This window comes from Rhinolophus ferrumequinum, chromosome 17, assembly GCF_004115265.2.
Source record: "Rhinolophus ferrumequinum isolate MPI-CBG mRhiFer1 chromosome 17, mRhiFer1_v1.p, whole genome shotgun sequence".
Classification (NCBI taxonomy): domain Eukaryota; kingdom Metazoa; phylum Chordata; class Mammalia; order Chiroptera; family Rhinolophidae; genus Rhinolophus; species Rhinolophus ferrumequinum.
The window spans coordinates 14,041,248-14,060,828 of NC_046300.1; the positions used below are offsets into that span (position 1 = coordinate 14,041,248).

At 50.0% G+C, this 19,581-nt stretch overlaps 1 protein-coding gene across 2 annotated transcripts in view; it reads right to left on the bottom strand.

Moving 5' to 3' along the window:
• Positions 1-7,502: 7,502 nt before the first annotated feature.
• Positions 7,503-19,581, bottom strand: part of ACVR2B (activin A receptor type 2B) — a 31,733-nt gene continuing 19,654 nt past the window's right edge. The window contains exons 2-11 of one of the 2 annotated variants that reach the window (XM_033133246.1): positions 17,880-18,087; positions 17,410-17,519; positions 17,111-17,238; positions 16,887-17,030; positions 16,225-16,368; positions 15,759-15,907; positions 14,195-14,309; positions 13,327-13,465; positions 13,110-13,240; positions 7,503-11,677 (exon numbers count right to left, since the gene is read on the bottom strand). In XM_033133246.1, coding sequence (XP_032989137.1) covers positions 11,483-11,677; positions 13,110-13,240; positions 13,327-13,465; positions 14,195-14,309; positions 15,759-15,907; positions 16,225-16,368; positions 16,887-17,030; positions 17,111-17,238; positions 17,410-17,519; positions 17,880-18,087 — 1,463 coding nt within the window. In that variant the 3' untranslated portion in view covers positions 7,503-11,482. Of the gene's footprint in view, positions 11,678-13,109; positions 13,241-13,326; positions 13,466-14,194; positions 14,310-15,758; positions 15,908-16,224; positions 16,369-16,886; positions 17,031-17,110; positions 17,263-17,409; positions 17,520-17,879; positions 18,088-19,581 lie in introns of both variants that reach the window. The other variant, XM_033133245.1, reaches the window with a different exon arrangement.

Sequence of the window (19,581 nt, forward strand, 5' to 3'; positions counted from 1 at the left end):
AAAGGTATTTCTCCAAGGCCCCCCAAGTGCCATGCACTGTGCGAAACACTAGCGGGGTAAATGGCAGGTGACTTCCTCATGCAGATCCAGATCCTGTACTTGGAAAACTGTACCCCACACTTGGCCCCAAGAGATTAAAAATTGGAATGGCTACCTGACTTTGGGTAGGATACCTCCCTCTGCGCCTGTCTGCCCACCTTTATAATGAAGGGAGTGGACCAGTATTTTTCAAACGGTAATCAGGGGACCCCTAGTGTTCCACAGGGGTACTTGAAACTTAAGGGAAGGCCTGTGAGCCCTCTTCCACCTGCTCACTTGGGCAAGCCTGCTTTTATAGATCAGCTTCCTTGTCCAATTGCTTTTGGTGCAAGAATTCCTTTGCTGAGGGAAAATTTGACCGGATGACCCCTGCAGTCCAACCTTCCAGCCTTTCCAACTCCAAGGTCCTCATGCAAAAATTAACCCTTTGCCTTCCTGTCCTCTGTGGTCATCATTAGGGGTACTCACTAATAAAAGTTGAACTTCCCAACTGCTCCTTAAAGGGGCCCCTTTTCAGATATTGTTCCCCAAGAGTTCCGAGCAAGTTGTTCTAATCCTCATAATAAAGGGTAAGTGAAAAGGCATTGACCTCACTAGAAGAATTCAAAGCTGGTGTTTCTCTACTTACCAAATTACTCACGGGCCAAAACATTCTTTTACATTACTGCAGAAAGCAGTGAGGTGATTTCTGGGGCTTTCCTGTTTTCTTTGTTAGGTATCAGAGACTACCATTATTTTATTACAGGGAACCATGTTTTCGTTTAGTGAGATAAATCAGGAAACTCCAAAATGTGTAAGACCTGGCTTGCTGATTCAGATCTGGGGTAGTGTCCCAGAAATATATTTTTTAATAGCTCAGCAATTGACCCTGGTACTCTGCCATGTTTGGGAATGGTAGAGTTTGTCTTCTGCAGGAGTCATGAATAGAACTTATTTTCTAGGCTTCTCTGCTCCACTTACAAAATATTGCTGGGGGTTGTCTGCAAAGCATTAAGACTGGGGGTTGGGGGGTATGTGTGTGGGGGATCTTGGAGATTTGCAAAATACATCCCTGCCCTACAGGAACTTACCCCAGATCCCAAGAAAGGCCATTTAAAAGAAGGCCACAATGTCTCCAACTGGGCCCTGGGCTTCTAAAGAGCTGCAATGAAGACCTGTGCTTTAGCTCCAGGCCCACAGAACCACGGTAGACTAGGCACTCAACTATTAACTTCATGTGTTCCAAGCAGGAACTCACAGGGCTGCTCGAGTCGGCACTGTAAGTGGGAGAACACTATTTTATTCCTAATTCCCAGGAGAAGAAACCTCGGCCCCCTGCCATGTGATTAAGAGAGACAACAGGATTTTATTATTATTATTATTATTTTATTTTCATATACAAAAAGATAAAACTTGAAATAATTCTAGATTTTTCCTCCTATTCTGTTGGGGTGTGGCTGCTTCTTCACACAAGGGGAAAAAACTACATTCACATCGGTTTATTTGAGGACCCAGTGCAGAGTTCAAGCAGCAAAACCCCAACTTAGCGTATCTAATTTCAAACTTGACACTCATTTCTAAAATTACCACAGTAAAAAGGAACAAAGATCCACTGCAAATGAATGAACTATGATACAATGTTCTTTCCAAAATGTCTTCATTTTGCAACTGTAATTACATGGATGTCTGCTTTAGGCCATTTTAGATGTGTGCATGTATATTATATATATATAGTTTACATATATATATAATATATATCAGCACACTTTTCAAATCCAGACAGGGTAACAGCAACAAGCTTAACTCTGTATACATATATATTTTTAAAAACATGATACTTTAGTATAACTTTTGTTAATTCAGTAGTACAAGCTATTTCTGTTCTACAAAATTTTTATTTTATAGCTACAAGGGTGAGAAGTGACCCTATTACATTTACAGCCCACGTTTCCCGGTTTACAAACAGTACTTACTGAATTTGAGCCAAAAACTAGCAGTCTTTAGTTTTAGCACTTGAAGAGCTTCCTCACTTCTACAGCCTTAAATCATATACTAGTCACATTTCCAGGTTGCAGTTACTCGTTTTAAACTGCAAGAAACAGGTGAATCCAAACTTTTAATTACAATTTTTATATACAAGTTAGATAACACAGCTCAATAAGACTTTGCTATCATCCTAAACCCAACACACACATTCTCCACTAAGTTAGACAAGTCTTAGGATTTTTCCTTCTTTTCCTTACAAATAATGTACAAATTTAGAAGTAGGTGGTAAAACTGATACATAAGATGGCAAATGAGAGGTGACATTTTTGTGTTTGTTCCAAAATTGGTCCTGCAAATTGTATACTCTGCTGTGTTCTTTATGTGTCTGTTACATGCAGAAGCTCTTTTCACAAGAATTGACATCAAACTCGATCTAAGTTGAATTTACAGTACTGTATAGTTATTCGGATTCAAGGACAAATGTGGAAAAATATTAACAGGTGAAAAATTCAGCCTTTGACGCTACCGTTAAGATCATGTCAAATTCATAAGCAGATTCTCGTGTACAGTTGAAAAATGGCATTGTGTGGATTTGTGGCGTGAAATTGAAATCTATAATAGAAGTATGTTTCTAATCTGCGGTAACCCTCACCCTCAATTCTCAAGTACCACTCAATTTTCTTTGCATTTTTTTTTTTTTTTTTACAGAATTCTAGGGGAAAAAAATGGGGGGAAAAGCCGCTGGCATTTTAACAATTCCTCCCCTCACAGGAGGTCTTAACACTTTCAAATGAGGTCTCTTAGGAATCTCTGTATGATCACCGGCTCTCATTTGATAATGACTTGGACACTTTCCAAATCAAAACCCAGATGTTGCCTAATCTTTCCTACTCTCATCTGTCATTGCTGGTCAAATTTGGATGAGCGTGTTTTCCCCTTATGGAGAAATTATTTGGCTAAACATACACTTAAGTCGTGGCAGTGCTCTGAGGAAACCCCACTTGGGCTAAAGCACTTGCAGGGACTAAAGTCAACAGTCCTCCGAACAGGGCAGAGACCAAACACTTCAGGGGCTGCGTCCAGACCCTATGGGAACACAATGACCTTTGTGTCCCACCGTCAGCAGGACAGCCCAGGCAGGCAGCCCACATTCGAATGACTGAGTTACCACTTTTCGTCTTGGTCTGCCTTCTGTGCCCCAGAGACAAAAATTCAGATGTGGTGACTGCTGGTTAATTAAACTTTTTGAACTGGTAAAAAAGACTCTTTTAAAAATATATATATATATATATTTATTTAAAATACATCAAAATGACAAACAGCCATATCCCGCAAGGCCTAATTTCACAGCAACATATGCTACAGACATCTTCCCAAAATGCACTGCGGTGGATGGTGGGTTTTTAAACCTGCCATTTAAAGGAATGTTCTACATTTGAGCTTTAGCGACTGGAAATGTGTTACAAAGAGCTCATCTTTGGAACTAATTTGTGTGCAAGACCAGTCAATTGAATCACTTTGCCCATTCAGACACGAGAATACTGAAAATGGCAGAATTGAAAGGGGAACACTGGAAGCACCGTTCAGATGACACTCTAGACCCATCCCACCACAGTGCTGCCAAGAGCTTGCCAGAAGCCCCTGTTTTCAGTACTTGGGAAGAGTTTTACTTCACAACAAATAAGTGCCCACACTTGGCAGGGTTCCTGCCTGTGTATGTTACAAGCCTGCAGTATTGAGAGGACCCAGATGGTGACACCGTTCAACATGAGGTCTGAGGTAACTGGTTCTTAAAATACCTGGAACACAGAACTGCATCCAGGAATTACAGCTGGGAAAAAGGAAAAAGGTGGGGTTTGGGGCTAGAAAAGACAAGTAGAAAAATGCTTACAGCAGTTGCTTTTGGGGGAGGCAGATGACAAAAACAAAGGCACAACAGAATTACATTCAGACGGGCTGGAGAGCAGAGAAATGTTCTTTTACAGGGAACAGGGAAAGGAACGATAGGTTGGTTCCTGGAGTGCTACGGATCTGCTGAAACTAAATTTACTCCAAGTATAAAAGGGGCAAAGTGTAAAACTTTATTCTAAACCAGACTGAATAAGCAGCACAGTGGGTTTAAAATGACACGTTAGGGATTCTCCTGACAGAACTGCCCTTACCACTGCACCTGTGAACGCAGCCGACGGAAGCCAGCAGGTAGGGTGTGGGGAACAGGCCCTCAGCTGGGCCTCAGAACTAGCAATTACGGCACACAGAATTAGGATCATTATTCACTCCCCCTATATCCCTATCAAAAAGGCTCACCCAAATCACCATCCACTTTCTACCCCAAAATAAAAAGGCTAATTTGAAGACCGCCTTCAATATTATGGCAGTGATGCTGACCTTGGTAGGAAAAATGGGAAACCTGTGTAGACATTTGAAAGATGCCCTGCTGGCACGGGCATCTGAGCTTTCTTGACCGGCTACTGGTTGACTCACTCGATTAACACAGGAGCCAACCTACTCTCACCTCCACACCACCCTGATCAGAGAGGACAAAATGTGCCTGGCAGCTCTCCATTTAATTTGATCACTATGTCCACAGACCACCCTCCCCGCCCACCCCCTTTGTAGATAATTACTCAACTGGAAATTCTGTCTTAAAAAATGGGTAATTTGGTCCTAGATAACTCGGTTTGGTGATTTACTCAAATCACCAAGTCCTTATTTCAAATTTCAAAAATCTGTAGCCTGATTCTTATTCTAGTCCCAACCCGCCCCAACTGTACCCCCATACAATTTCTATCGCCCAAAATACCCTCACACCTCTACATCTTATGGCAGGAGCTTACAAACTAATATTTAAGCTCAGAACCCTTTGTTCAAAAGAAATCTGAGGAGGAAGCGCCAATGTAAAACACACCACAGGCTCCTCATGCCTCCTCCCCAGGCTCCCCCCTCCCCATCTGCTAGGAGCCGAGCCAAAGCATCACTGTCCTCCGCAGCCACAGTGGAGTTTGGGCCAAACAGGACCCACAACTGGACTCCCATCTGCCAGTGTTCCATGAGCATTCATGTGAGGGTAGCTACGTACAAGCTCCACACCACTCATACTCCAGTGTACATTTATCTTGAAAGGTAAAGCTCATTACTCTGGTTACAAAATCATTCTTATTCAAACTCACTAGACTTTATAAAAATAATCTGTGGTATAAAACAATCTCCACACTGTGCAGAAGAATCTGTCAGGTGATATAACTAAATATATATGTAGAGCTATAGACTTTTTTAAAGTAAAGTTTCAAGTGTCGTATCTCTACTATATAACCTATTCTTTATTTACAATGCTAGCTAACAACATTCTGATGCAAACGTGATTGGGACAGTCAGGAAATGAGCCCCTGCCCAACCAACAGCAGAAATTCGCAGGACTCAAGAGGGAACTCATCCACTTGCAAAACACCCATCCTCACCTGCCTGAAAAGCATTAGCTAATGGGTCCTATTTTTCATAACTGTGAGCTCAAAATGTAAACTTTGAAAATGAAATGTGATACTTTTCCACAGATATCCATAAAAGCCCACATTTGTATAATCCACTGCAAACATACGCTTATCCATGTGTATATTTCTTCAGAATTGCCTAGGCCCCAGTCAAACCAGACACTCCTGGAAAGAAAAGGGCAGTGCAGGGCCATCACCACACACTGGCGTTTATAGATCATGCATTTTAATTCATGAGGAAAAACCACTTGTATTATCTCTACGCGCTACCATAGGAGCAAATAAAGTATCACTGGATTTTGGCACTACAGGGATACATGGAGTACCACAATCAAAGTCCTGCTTCATTCACACCTGGAAGATACCCTCATGAAAATGGAAAAGCTTGGTAAAAATGTAAATATGGTAAATCCTTTCAATCCAAAATCTTATCCAAACCAGAGTTTACAGTAGACCCAAAATTAGTATAAAATAGGAATACCCCAAAATAGCCCTAGATAATTTGAACTTTTATTTGATGAGTTGATAGTTTATGGGTCTCTGGGACCCACTAGTTGTTTTTAAAATGTGGTTGAGTGAACTGAATTTCCAAGGGGGTGTGTGTGTGTGTTTTAAACTTCAGTTTCTTTTACCTACAAAACTAAATCATTATCTTAAAAAACTTTTCCAAGCTTTCTAAGAGTTTGGGATACATTCATAGGTGGATTGCTGGTTACAAATCAACTACCAGGAGTCGTAAAGAACTATGGGTATAACCCTGAATTTATTAAATGTTCACAAATCTAGACTGAGAAGAAAAACTTCAACTGAATTACTGGGCTTGTTTCTTTACCAAAACATTGCAGTTCGTCAAGACCTAAACTTACCATTACTTCCGTGTTTCCCCGAAAATAAGACCTAGCCGGACAATCAGCTCTAATTTGTCTTTTGGGGCAAAAATGAATATAAGACCGGGTCTTATATTACTTATGTTATAGTAAAATAAGACTGGGTCTTACATTCATTTTTGCTCCAAAAGACGCTTTAGAGCTGATTGTCCGGCTTGGTCTTATTTTCGGGGAAACACGGTTGGCTGAACACATTAGCTACTGAGAATTTTATTAGTTCAGCTTTTGTGAACAGTCATTAACCAAGGAGAGTAGATATCGCCCAAACGAGGAGAAAAAGCCCACCGTGCCCTTTCCTTTCTGGCTGCTAACCCTGGATGAGGGGTAGGTGAGTAAATTCACTGTGCTTCTTGGAAAGGTGTGGTCTAGTGCCCCTGAAATGTGAACCACGCCTGGCCATCTCTCTAAAGATGAGCCATTAAGAACCCAACAGGCTACTGAAGTAGCTGGAACTGACGATCAAACTGAGTTAACTTCTGGAAAATGCTTTCCAACTTAGATATTTTTCTAGTGAGTCAAGTTCTCAGGAATAATGCCTGCCTATTGGACTTCCAGTACCAATCCTAAAAACTTACATACTTATGCTTACTATATTACGAGAAAACACCAAACCCTTCTATTACCAATAGGTGCTGGGGATTTTACATGGTGCAAAATTCCATTTGCAAGAGGACCATCCAATCCTCCCACAGTGGATGGGACAACCAGCTCCCTGCCCTCATAGCTCAGAGCATAGGGACCACATGACAGGCTTTTTGAGCCGCACACAGTATATGGTAGACATTCAATACACAGCTGGGCTTGCCACTACCAAGGAAACCACACACACAGTCCAACCACCCAGTGCAGAGTGGCAGGATGGCAGGGAGCAAGAATGTAGCCAACTGGAGGGAAAGGTGACAGAGCAAACTACAGGATCACCGTCTTGCTTTCTAAAGCATACAAGCCATGCATGACAAGAGGGTTAGCTGGCCCCCGAGGGGCAATGGAAGAACTATCTCAGTGGCCTGGAGATGAGAGATCTGTCCCTTAGCTGAGAGAGAGAGAGAGAGAGACAGAGACAGAGAGAGAGAGAGAGAGAGAAAATGTGTGTGTGTGTGTGTGTGTGTGTGTGTGTCAGGGGCAGGGGGGGGGTGTGCAAGGCTCCTGAAGATGTTCAAGCCTGAACAAAGTCCTTGTGTATTCTCATGTGCCAGGTCCAGACAGGGTCAGGAGCAGCTGGCACACGGGGGAAGCCCTCCCCTGGCAGAGCTGAGCACCGACCAAGAGCCAACAGGACAAGGCCAAGCTGAACGACAAAGGGTGATATGGCTCACGACCTTCCCTATAGCCAGGTCTCCCTTTCTCCTAAGAATAGTCCATCTGCAGCCCTTGCCCTGAGTAACTTACTCAAAGAAAGACTCCTGATAGGGACCAATGGTCCCAGGAGAAAATCCAGCTCGTGCCAGCCCCAGGATGCTCTAGTGACTGTCCATGGCCTTCCCTGCCTACCTCTCACCCCTCAATCAGCAAGAGTCCTCTGCAGGACACTGTGACACAGTGGTTTCTGTCCCCACTTGCTTCCTCCTCCTCTTGCTCATTCCTGGAATTCTCTGGCTAGGGATATCTTCCCACAGTAATCAGGGGTGTTTTCAAACATAATACATTCTCCTGCACATCCCATCCTACAGCCAGGAGCCCGCTTGGGTGACAGCACACTAAAAAGGAAGGAACAAGGACCCTTGGTTACTTCTCTTCCCCTGACTTGGCTGCCCTCCCACTGTCAATGGGGCAGCCTCTCCCATGGGCAGGGAAAATGATGCCAGACTCCATTGCCACCAGTCTTCCACAGAGCGTGAGGAAAGAAAAATAAAAGTCGTTATCTGAGCTGCCCAGTACTGAATGTCACATAAATCTTTGTGGAGAAGAGCATAGGCAGAAGCCCTATAAACCTGCATTCTAGACGGTTCACTCCCCAAAGAATACACGACAACAAAGAGACAAACACCTGATCTGAGGCAAAAAATACACCCAGGCTCCAGTGGCATGCCCTGGAAAGAGATCACCCGCTTTCTTATGGCCAGCAGCAGCCATTAGCAATACTGCCTGACGGGGGCATTTTACACAGCATGAGGGAAGGGGCAGCCTGCAGTCCAAAGAACTGGCACACACCCCCCACGACTCTCCCCTCTCCCCGGCCACACCAAACAGGTACCGTCTCCTGACACTCCATTCTGGTGCCAAGGCCCCAAAGAGATGCCACAGAAGCTGAGCACAGGGTCAGCAAAGAGGGAGCCCACTCAGATGAAAGGCATGCAGGCCACCAGGAAGGCCTACGTGTCTGCACTGCATCCTGGTCAGCAGGTGCCCAGACCAGGGCAACGGTGCAACCCTCCACAGCCAGGTCAAAGCTTGTTCTCACAAGAATCCAGCCAGCACACAAAAGAGAAATCACCCAGAGGAAATCTGACCCCACATGGAAAGGCTGGCGCTTAGTATTCCACCCTGGGTAGGATCAGTGATCCCATCATTCCCATAGTAAATGAGCTACATTTGTTAGTGGTTTGTTTCTTCTGAGGGTGAAAAGTAGAGACGCCCGGCACTGTCTGAGGAGAAAGCTAAAGAAATTAGATATGGCACTTCTCAATAAATATTTTAAAGCTTCTTAAAGAAATAAGTGAAAAAGAAAAGCAACTGCTGTAAGGCCTGTTTTGCTGTTAAAAATTATTCCAAGGGAAGAAAATACCACAGCACAAAATAGTGTTTTTTTTTTAAAAAAAAGTAAACGACATCATAGCTTACCAAAAAAACCAACCAAAAAAACAGCAACCTGTCCCTGTACCACCTTGGCCAGCTCACATTTTGACCCATGAAGCAAAAACTGAGCTCGGAGAGGGAAGCAAACTCACCTCCCACAGCACCCTATGCCCAAACACTCAGAGAAAAGGACACACACAAGAGGCAGGCCCCAGATGCTGCACACAGCGTGCGGAGAGGGAAGCAGTGCCCTCTTAGACTGCCAACTCCGGGGCAACAGGCAGAGAACTCTCCCCTCCAGACATGCGACTCTAGCCAGACTGCCTCCCGAGTCAGTGTGGATTCCGAGACACCAAGGATCTCTTCCGCTATCACCGCTGCTAACTTCCTTAAGAAATTAAATCTCAAGTAAAATTACCTCATGCAGGTCTCTAAGGGCCATCAAGTTTAAGTGGGGTTACCTGTCATTCTGAACATCAACCAATCAAGTTGATGGAAATATCTGAACCTCCAAATAACCCAAGAGGAGGTGCCCCTCTCCCATTCTCACCCAAGTCAACCTCTCCCCATTGCCCACCAACGCCCCTCAATATTAAGAGATCCAGTTTTAAAATAAAATGGTCTAAAGAAACCAGAAGGAAAAGCCTTCACAAACAAGAGTGATGAATGCCCAGACTTGGCCCAGACAGCCAACCTACAGTTGATGACAATTATTTATTTACAAGGGGGCGTTATCAAACAAAAATGGTAGCACTACCTAGAAGACTCAAACTTTTTTTCTTTTTCTCTATTTCTTTTAAACTTTCTTGTCATAAAAGCCAACTTACATTAAAATATACTTATTACAAGACAACACAACTAATAAAATATATAATAAAACTTACACAAGTAGAAAATTCTGAGGTATTTCTGGTTTGAGGTGGTCTGTGGTCGTGAAGTTTTAATTCTTTTACTTTTCAAAATTTAAACCTTGGAAGCCACATAGCAAAGCGTGTGTGTACATGTGGATGTGTATACCTTTTGTTTTTTTAAAATCTTGCATGTTTCATAAATTAAAAGAAATTCAAATGTTGAAACAGCAGCATTAGGAACATTCACTGACTAGAGCAAGGTTATGGCATAATAGAGAAAGGGATTTTAGAATATGCACCACTGTAAGGGGTCCGGAGAAAGCCGTATCCATGAGCCACAAAAAGGACAGTAATGTCACCACATGGGGCAGAGCCGGCGCTGCAGGACTCTCAGAATCGCCAGAGAGGCAGGCCTCAGTGGGCCCCACACAGGAAATCCTCTTGCCCTGGCTGTGCAGGGCACCCCTGCCCTGTGGGCATTTCCCTGAACTGCTCCAGGAGGAAGCCATGTATTTCAAACTTTGCCCCATTAAAGATGTTTACAGCATCATGTTGGATGAAGAATGTACTCCCGAAACCGTGATTTCTACCCTTACCTAACCTTAACGTAGGGCAGAAAAAAAAATGTTCTGTCTTAGGCCCAAGCCCAAGTGAGTGGAAAAAACTGGTCAGGGCCAACAGATGGGTCACAGCCACACCTGCTTTTGGACTTTCTCCAAACCCCACGCTTGCCGTTAATGCTCGGCCTCCACTCGGTCCTTCCCCTCAATTCCTGGTTACCTGAGAAGTAGCCTCATAGCAAAGGATGGTGCTCCAACTGTGCCCGAGTCCAGTGTAGCTCTGCTCCAGACCCTTCCCCTGCTCCGTCGCCCCTGCCAACTCCAGTCCAACCATCCTGTCCTCATCCCAGTTTTTCCTCGGTCAGGACAACACCCGTTAATCCGTGAAAGACACATCTGCTGTTCCTTAAACTCACTGTCTCAAAGGGGAGAAAAAAACACAATAAAAGGGAGGGAGGCAGGAGGATGAGGGCAAAGGGACACTCCTCTTTTGAGGAAGGTGTGTTCTTATGTAACAGTCTTCAAAGGTTCCTCTAGGAAGAGTTTGCAGCATTAAGTTTCCTAAGACAGGAGATGGGTTTCTTTGTGTCACAGATTCTGAGACGACAAACAAAGAGAAAGCGGGAACAATGAACCCCCAAAGGACAGGAGGTGATGGGGCTCTTGAGCAGGCGCTGGTTCTGCGTTCACAGCTCAGCACCTCAACGCCTGCTGACGCGTCCGCTGTTTGCGATACAGTAGAGCGATGTGCTGGTAAAACTGATCCAATCCAAAAAATAATATTAATAATAATAATTATAATAATTATAATAATAATAAAAAGTCAAGGTAAAATAGCAGCTGCATTTCATGTGTTTGTTGGTGGTGTTATGGGATTTCCAAAACAAAACACAACTTTTTTTTTTCCTTTTCCTCTTAAGATCCACTGAGTCGGGAGATCCACTCGTGTCCTGGGCTTAGATGCTTGACTCTTTCGGGGGCAAGTCCACATTGGTGACAGAGGTCACCAGGGAGACCAGACAGTCCGAGGTAGTGCCGTTGACCGACCTCCGGATCAGGGACACCCGCTCCTCCACGCAGCCCGCCGACAGGCGAGCCTCCGCATCGTGGTCCCAGCATTCCTCGATGGTCACACAGAGCTGGGCCAGGCCCTGCACAGTGATAGGAGAGGGAAAAGACACCCCTGTAAGTGCGCCTCAGTGAGGACAAGCCTGGGGACAGCAAACGAGGATGTCCCCGAGAAGCAGGCAGAGCCCACCACTCCCAACCCCAGCAGCAGGCAGTGAGCGGAGGCCTGGGGGCACTGCAGGAAGCAGGATGCCCCCTCCTGGCAGTCCCCGTCCCGAGCCCACTGGCCTTCCTCCACAGCCCCAACAGGACGGCCACTGAACTTCAACACAGGAGGTGGGGAGCAGGCCCCTGCTGGGGCAGACACAGCGATGCTCAAACAAAATCTTACGTGAAGCCCAAATCATGCAAGGGCCCAAAGTGTGGCAGTCACAGTGGGGGCCAGAGGCGGGCATTGTCCCGCCCTACTCCCCACAGCCCCTGGGCACCACCCTGAAGTCCAGGGAATGTGGTGTGACATCCTGTGCTGGAATCAACTGCGTAGAGCTGGGAAAGACAGAAGAATGGACAAAATGCCCACATCTGGGAACTCTCTGGCCTGCTCAGTACAAGGGCACACACGCCTTGGGCACCTCCTCAGGGAACTGGACTGGCTACCCCAGCTCTCTGTCTTGGAGACTGAGAAAGTCGGAGACAGAAGGTACAGATGCTGGCCCAGCCTATATCGTTCCACGCTTCAAGTCTTCTCCACTTACAGCCCTGGGTCCCAGGGAGCAGCTTGATAGATGACCTTGGCCTCAACAGCTGGACCCTTGGTGACATAGATGTATGGTAGAGCGCCAGTGGCCCCAGGGCTGTCCTTTTTCTGAATTAACCCTGGGGTGGGCAGGGAGAGGGGCTCAATGCTTCTGAGGGCAAATATCCTTCCAAGACAGGAAACGGTTTACGTGGCTGGGGTCTTTTGTATAGTATCCCTGGATTGGAGGAGCCCAGATGCCATGTAGCTGAGCCCATGCCCAGAAAATGATAAAGGCAAAGAACATTTAATCAGAGCTAATGAATAGTAAGCATTTATGTGATGGGTGTCCTGCCAAGCAAATTAAAATGATAACTCATTAAACCTATACTATACTACCCTGAGCAGACAGAGGCTCAGAGAAATAAAGCAATTTGCCAGAAGTGACCCAGCTACTGACTGGCAGATCCAGCATTCAAACCCAGGTGGGTCAGACTCAGGGCCAGTGGGCTCCACTGCACGAGTGACCCACCCGGGGGCAACCTGGGCTCTGACGGAGCTGTCAGGCCCCATCACTCTCTGGGGCCAAGCCCAGAGCCACCGTCCTACAGAGCACTGAACGTGCCTACTGCTTTCCCAGTGTAAAGGAGGAAGCGTACTAAGTGGCCTCTGACACATCTTCTCTCTCTGGCCCATAACCCCTTGATCCCAGGCCCCCCACATGCAGAGGGGCTCCCCTCTCCGCTCCTCTGCAGTCACCTGCCACCCAGGCCCCTCACCGGGTGCTTCAGCCAGTGATCCTTAATGGCGGGCCGCATCTTCTTATGCACGACCACCTCCTGCAGTTCCTCCAGCGACGGGTGCTGGCCGATCTCTTCCTCAAAGGGCAGCATGTACTCGTCCACGGGTCCTGGGGTGAGAGAGAGCCCAGCGCAGTCATCCCCAGGTCCCGCAGCTCCCCGCCACCCCCAGGACCCCGGGGCCCCGCCCGCTCACCATCCGCAGCCGTGCAGCGCGAGACAAGCTCCCACAGCACCAGCCCCATGGCATACATGTCAATGCGCAGGAAGGCGTCTCTCTGGAAGTTGATGGCTCCCTCGAGCACCTCAGGGGCCATGTACCGCCGTGTGCCCACCTGCACAGGACGGGGAGGGTCCACAGTCACAAGCACGCACAGACACTCTCACAGTCAGACAGGAAACGACATCCTGTGTGCACCAGACGGGGCCCCAGATGGCAGAACTCCGAGCAGGACACCAAAAATGATGGCAATCCTCGATTCGCCACGTTCCTGGGAGGGTCGCGAGAGGTCCCAGTGTAAACGGAACCTCGGTGATAATTTAAAAATATCATGCACTTGAGACAGCAGTAAACTACTGTGGAACTGCTGCCTCTTCACTCCATCACCCCACAAAGGCTCCACAGATGATGTGTATTTTACTGAGATCAAGACCAAAAACAGAACGAGGAGAATACTCAGTATTAACAGTGACTGTTTCAAGATGATTTACCTAAGCTTAATTTTCAGTTACTTTTTCTAGGCTTTGGGGTTTGGATTCTTAATATATTTCTTCCTATTTTAACTAGCTTAATAGTTACAAGTGAAAAGAAAAAGAGACAGAGAGAAAGACTTTAAGGACGAGTAGCCAAAGCCCCGACCGGGACTCCGTGCTTCTCAGCTGAACGTCCCAGGACACGTGAGGCCCTGCTGTCCCCACGGGTGAACAAGAGCATTGTCCTCGGGAGTCCTCAGGCAGCTCTGAGCTCCGGGGTGACCCTGCCCTGCCCCTTGCCAGCTGAGCATCAGAAGGGCAGTGTGCACCCCTGGGCCCGCCCCACTCTTGCGCCCCCTGAGGCTCATTACCTGCCCGTGGGTGTCCCCTGGAGGTTTCCCGGGCTCAAACCGAACAGCCAGGCCAAAGTCAGCCAGCACGGCTGTGAGGTCGCTCTTCAGCAACACATTCTTGCTTTTAAAGTCCCTGTGGAGACACGTGGACCAAGGGAAAGATGGGCATCATGCTCCAGACTCCCTGCTCCTGGCCACCTATCCTGGCTCCCAAGATGCTGACGCCTATACCCTACAGCGCCCAAAGCGGGCCTTCCCACCCTATCTGGGGAGCAGGGTCTGCACCAGGGTGGACCCCGGTTGGCTGGGCAAACCCCACCCCAGTCCCCACCATGTCAAAGACAGCCCTTGCATGCTCAGAGGAGTGGAAGGCAGGCATACTGGCCTGGGAGGAGACTTTTCTAAGAAGGATTCACAATATTTGGGACGTGCATGAGCACAAAAGTTTAAACGAACTTGCCTGGGTTTCTGTGCAGGCCCTGAGGGGCTCGAGCCCACCACGAAGGCAGGGGTAGAGCTGGGAGCAGGCGAGTGCGCTCAGCCCCACCCCTTACTCGCAGAGTTACTTTCAGTCCTCAATTTCCCCAGGGCCTTGTTGTGAGAAATAAACTCAGAGGGAGTAGTAACTACACGAACTTAAGGCCACCCCTGGCACACTCTATGCAACCGCGTGGGCTTGAACCACATGGAAGAGTCCACCAACCACCATTTTGACCTACAAAAGTGGTACTTTCATACAGTCAACCTTATAGGACATAATGTTAGTACCACTAGGGGCCCTTTAGCTTTGAGGCCAGGAATTCGAGGCTCCTTCCCCTCCGTCGTCGCCACAGAACCACAGTAAACTCGGTACAGCTAATCACGCATCTTCTCTGCACTCCAGTTCCTTCATCTGTAAGGTGGGACTGTCTCCCAGGGCAGTCGTGAAGATGAAATGAGCCGCTATTTCTAAGCACTGAGAGCACTGCCTGCCATTCAGTGAGCACTAAGACGAGGAGCTGACATGCTGGCTCTCAAAGTACAGTCCAGGGACCCCAGAGGGCCCCTGAGACTGTTTCAGGAGATCTGCTGCAAGGTCAAAACTATTTTCATAATACTCCATTATTTGCCTCTTTTTAAGCTCATTCTCTCAAGAGTAGTGTGTGTGGAGGCTACATCCACGTGATGCCATCACTGACAGTTAATGGAATGTGTGTGCGCTAATACAGAAAATACCAACAGACATAACCCATGCACACAAAAGTTCTTTTTAAGAGTGGAAAGGATCCAAACCAAAAAGTCTGAGAACTGCTGGGCCAACTCTCCCAAGTAATGGAGCCAGCACTCCCTCATGTGGCCACTGGAGGGCACCAGAAAACTGGCTTGGGAGGCCAGGCCGTGCCCACAGCACAGGTGGAAGGCAGGGGAAGGGCAGCGGCAGGTGGGCCCAAGTCCACGTGAGCAGCACTTCTGACAGCGCAGAGTGGCAAGGCACGTTGATGAAACCGAGACCTCCACCCCCTCCCCAGGCTCTGTTCCTGCCCCCCAGCCTTCTCTGCAGCTGCCGGCCGAGCACAGGGAGGACACCTGCTAACCCAGGTACCTGTGGGCGATGGACGGCTTGTGGCCCTCACCACGGCACCAGGGCACGTCCTCATGCAGGTAGGAGAGGCCTCTTGACATGGTCTCTGCCACGTGACACAGTTCGTTCCACGTGATGATGTTCCCCTTGAGGTAATCTGTGAGGGAGCCCTAGAGGGGACAGCACAGAGCTTAGGCACAGGCTCTGGGCACAGACCAGGACCAGGCCAGCTGGTCTCCTGGCCCCGGGAGGCTGCACTCCTTTCCGGGGAGGTGGGAATCGACAGGAAGGTACATGAGGCCAGGAGGTGTTGGGGGTGGTCAGAGGCGCTAATGACGAGGCGTTCTTCTTATTCCTAAGAACCGACCCCAGGGTTAGGAGCTCTTACTGTACACACATCCACACCTACGGCTGGGTCACCTTCTGTGGAAAGCCACCATGCGGACCGCGGTCATGGGCCCCTCCATTTCCGCGGGGTGCGGCTCACCTTGTCGTGGAAGGCCGTGATGAGCCACAGCTCCACCTCGAGGTTGGAGCCTCGCTTCTCAGCGGCAATGAACTGCAGCAGGTTCTCGTGCTTCATGCCGGGCGTGCTGAAGATTTCCCGCTCACTCTGCCACGACTGCTTGTCCTGAGGCAGGGACGCAGCCAAACCTCACTGCAGCCCCACCCCCCTGAGCAGAACCACCCTCCACACCCCATTCCCGCCTCGGCCTACATGGGAGGCAGGCAGAAGACCCAGACTGAGCCAGCTCTGGAGCACAGGACAACGGTGATCCCTGACAGCTCTTAAGGCCAGCGCCTGATTTACAGATGGGCCCACTGTTGTCCAGAGACGCGAGTGAGTGGCCTGGTATCACCCAACAAATGAGAGACAGAGCTGGGCCTGGCTCTGCTAAGGGTTCTGGGCACCTGCTCGGGGTCCTCTGGTGTCCACAGCCTCTAACCAGACCTGATGTCAAAAGCAAAACCCGGAAAACCAGAGTGGATCAAGGTTTTGCAAAGCCCTACCGCAGTCCTACAATGAATTTCCCCACCCCAGTGGGGCCCACTTCTCTCTCATCCCACCTGTAGGGGCCTGGACTGCCCTGGGGTGGGAGAGCTCCGGCCACAGTGGGGTGGCTGACCTGGAGCCCCTCGCTCACTCACCTGGAGGGGGAAGATCTTGACAGCCACAAAGTCATTCATGAGCTGTGCCTTCCAGACACAGCCAAAGCGCCCCCGAGCCTTGATCTCCAGCAACTGCAGTGGCTTCAGGCCCACCAGAGGGGATGGGGGCGGAGGGCCAGGGTCCTGGGAAAGATCAGGGCTTACAGGGCGTGTCCTGGCCTCGCCACCTCTACCCCTGCTCTGCCCCGAGCCCGCGGCCTCACCTCGTGGATGTCCACGTGGCCGTAGGGGGCTTTGCGATGCCGGTACATCCAGAAGGCCAGCAGGACGATGAGGGAGAGGCCCCCAATGGGCAGCAACGAGTAGGCCAGCACCGTGAGCAGGGTGGGGGCTGTCGGGGGTGGCTCGTACGTGACTGGGGGACACACGGAGCCCTGCGTCACACAGCCCGCCCACCCCTACACCTCCAGGGCTAGTGAGCCCTGCAGCCACTTCACACCCAACTCAGGAGCTGAGCTCTCGGCACCCAAGAGGCCCAAGCCTGCTCCTCCCACGGCCTCACCTTCCGGGCCCCCAGCCTCTGGCAGGTGGGTGAAGCGCTCGTTGCAGAAGTTGCCTTCGCAGCAGCAGAAGTACACCTGGGGGTTCTCCTCGGTGGCCACACACTCCTGCCTGAGGCACAGTGTCCCACATGCCCTCAGCTGAGGGACACAAGACTCTAGGGCCCGCCCTGCCAAACCCTTCCCCACAGACAGTGGACTTCATGGAGAATGACCGGGGACACGGGAGGGGCAAGCAAGGGTCCACACCCACTCAGAGCCTCCTGGGGACTGGGGCGGGGCAAACAGTTTCAGAAGGGCTGGGACCCTGCACCACTCCTACTTGTCCAAATCTTCCCCTCCCGCCCTTAAATGCCAGGCTCGGCTTCACAGACACCCTGGCAGCTGTGCGGCCCGGCAGGCAGTGCCCCCGCAGGCGGGCTCAGTGGGACTAGAGAGGGTGGCGGGGACAGAGGGCGAGCGCCAGCGGTACCTGTCGTAGCAGTTGAAGTCGTCCAGCCAGCAGCCCTTCTTGACGAGCTCGATGGTGCCGGAGCTGTTGCGCCAGGAGGCATAGCAGTGCAGCCGCTTGTCCTGCTCGCCCTCGCAGCGCTCCAGGCCGCTCTGGTTGGTGCGCTCCAGCTCCCAGTTGGCGTTGTAGTAGATGCACTCCCGCGTCTCAGCCTCCCCACGCCCGGAACCTGTGTCCCGCCCCAGAGGTGAGAGACCTGCTGAGCACCCCACCCACCCCGAGGGAGGCTGGGTGGTGGGTGCCAGGCCTCACGCTACCCACCCTTTTGACACCTCCTAGCTTACTGTGTGCCAGCCGGCACCAGCCCCATCTCATTTTCCCACTGCAGCTGCCCCCGGGCCCAGTCAAGAGGGAGGAAGCAGCAGACCTCACACCACAGAAGGATGAACAGACAGCCAGGCTGATGGCCAGATGGAGGGACTCCACCAATGCCTGAGGCTCCTGGGTGGGGGCTGCTTCCCTGCAGCAGCAATTAATGGAGGGACCCTCAAAACCGCAGTGCACATCAGAATGGCTGTGAGCAGAGGGGTTGGGAGTCCAGACCCATCCAATTGGAACATCCAATTGCCACCAATTGGGGGCAGAATCTACATTTTCCATCACTTGTCTTTCTCAGATAATTCTGACACAGGCTCCGGGGGCCTGGCTGCTGGTGTCTGTGTCCTGACCCACACCTGCCACAGCCCCCAGGGAGACACTGCGGGTGTGTCCCCCACACCTCCTACCCAGACTGGATGAAAAGCAAGGACCCTGCAGTAGCCCTTCGGCACCCAACGACCACTCCTGGTGCTCAGCAGGGCTGGAGAAGGTCATCCAGAGTCAGGCCCTCGTGCTCAGGGCAAGGCTTCCAGAGTCATAGGGAATGCGCGTCCCAAGCAGGAGGACATATTCCCTATGGGATGGGCTCCTGAGTTCCCCTGTGGAAGCTCCCTGCCCACTCCTGTGCCCTCTGCCCCCCCGCACAAGTGCCATCCAGGTGGCCAAACACTTCCACCCCAACTGCCCTTTCAAATGTGACCTCGAACTCTCACCAAATCCATCTTTCTCGCTTTCCTTGCCAAAACAAGCCCCGTCCCAGCCCCGAGGTCTGCCCCATTGCCCCTAGGCCCCTCAGTCCCGCGGGAAGGAGGAAGGAAAGCAAAGGAGGCTCTCTGGGAAGAGGCTCTGATGCCGGGGCTGAAGTGCTCCCAGGCCTCTGTTTGGGAGGGCACTGCCATCGTCCCTTTACAGGGCATCCGATCATGGGCAGCAGTGGCATTTACAACCTCACTGCCAAAGACCCACGCACACACCGGAGAGGAAACCTGCACCAAGCCCCCTCCACACCTCGCCACACTTCCCGGGCCTACTGTAAGTCAGTGACCTGACACCAACCTTGGCTGGTCTCCCCTACAACTATTCCCAGTCCAGGAAAAAGGAGGGGTCAGAGGCACCCCCACTGAAGGAGAGCTAGCCAGCCCGCCAGCAGCCAGGAGCCCTGCCTCACCATCCATCAGCCTGAAAGGCTGGCTGGAGCAGCAAGAAGAGAAAGACCCCACCCCAACCCCAAAGGAAGGCAAAGGGTCCTGAATCCCAGCATGGTCCAAGGCTTCCCCTTCCCTTTCCCCATCCCTAACATCCAGGGAGCAGGACAGTGCCATCAGGTGGGAGGGGCCCCCCACCG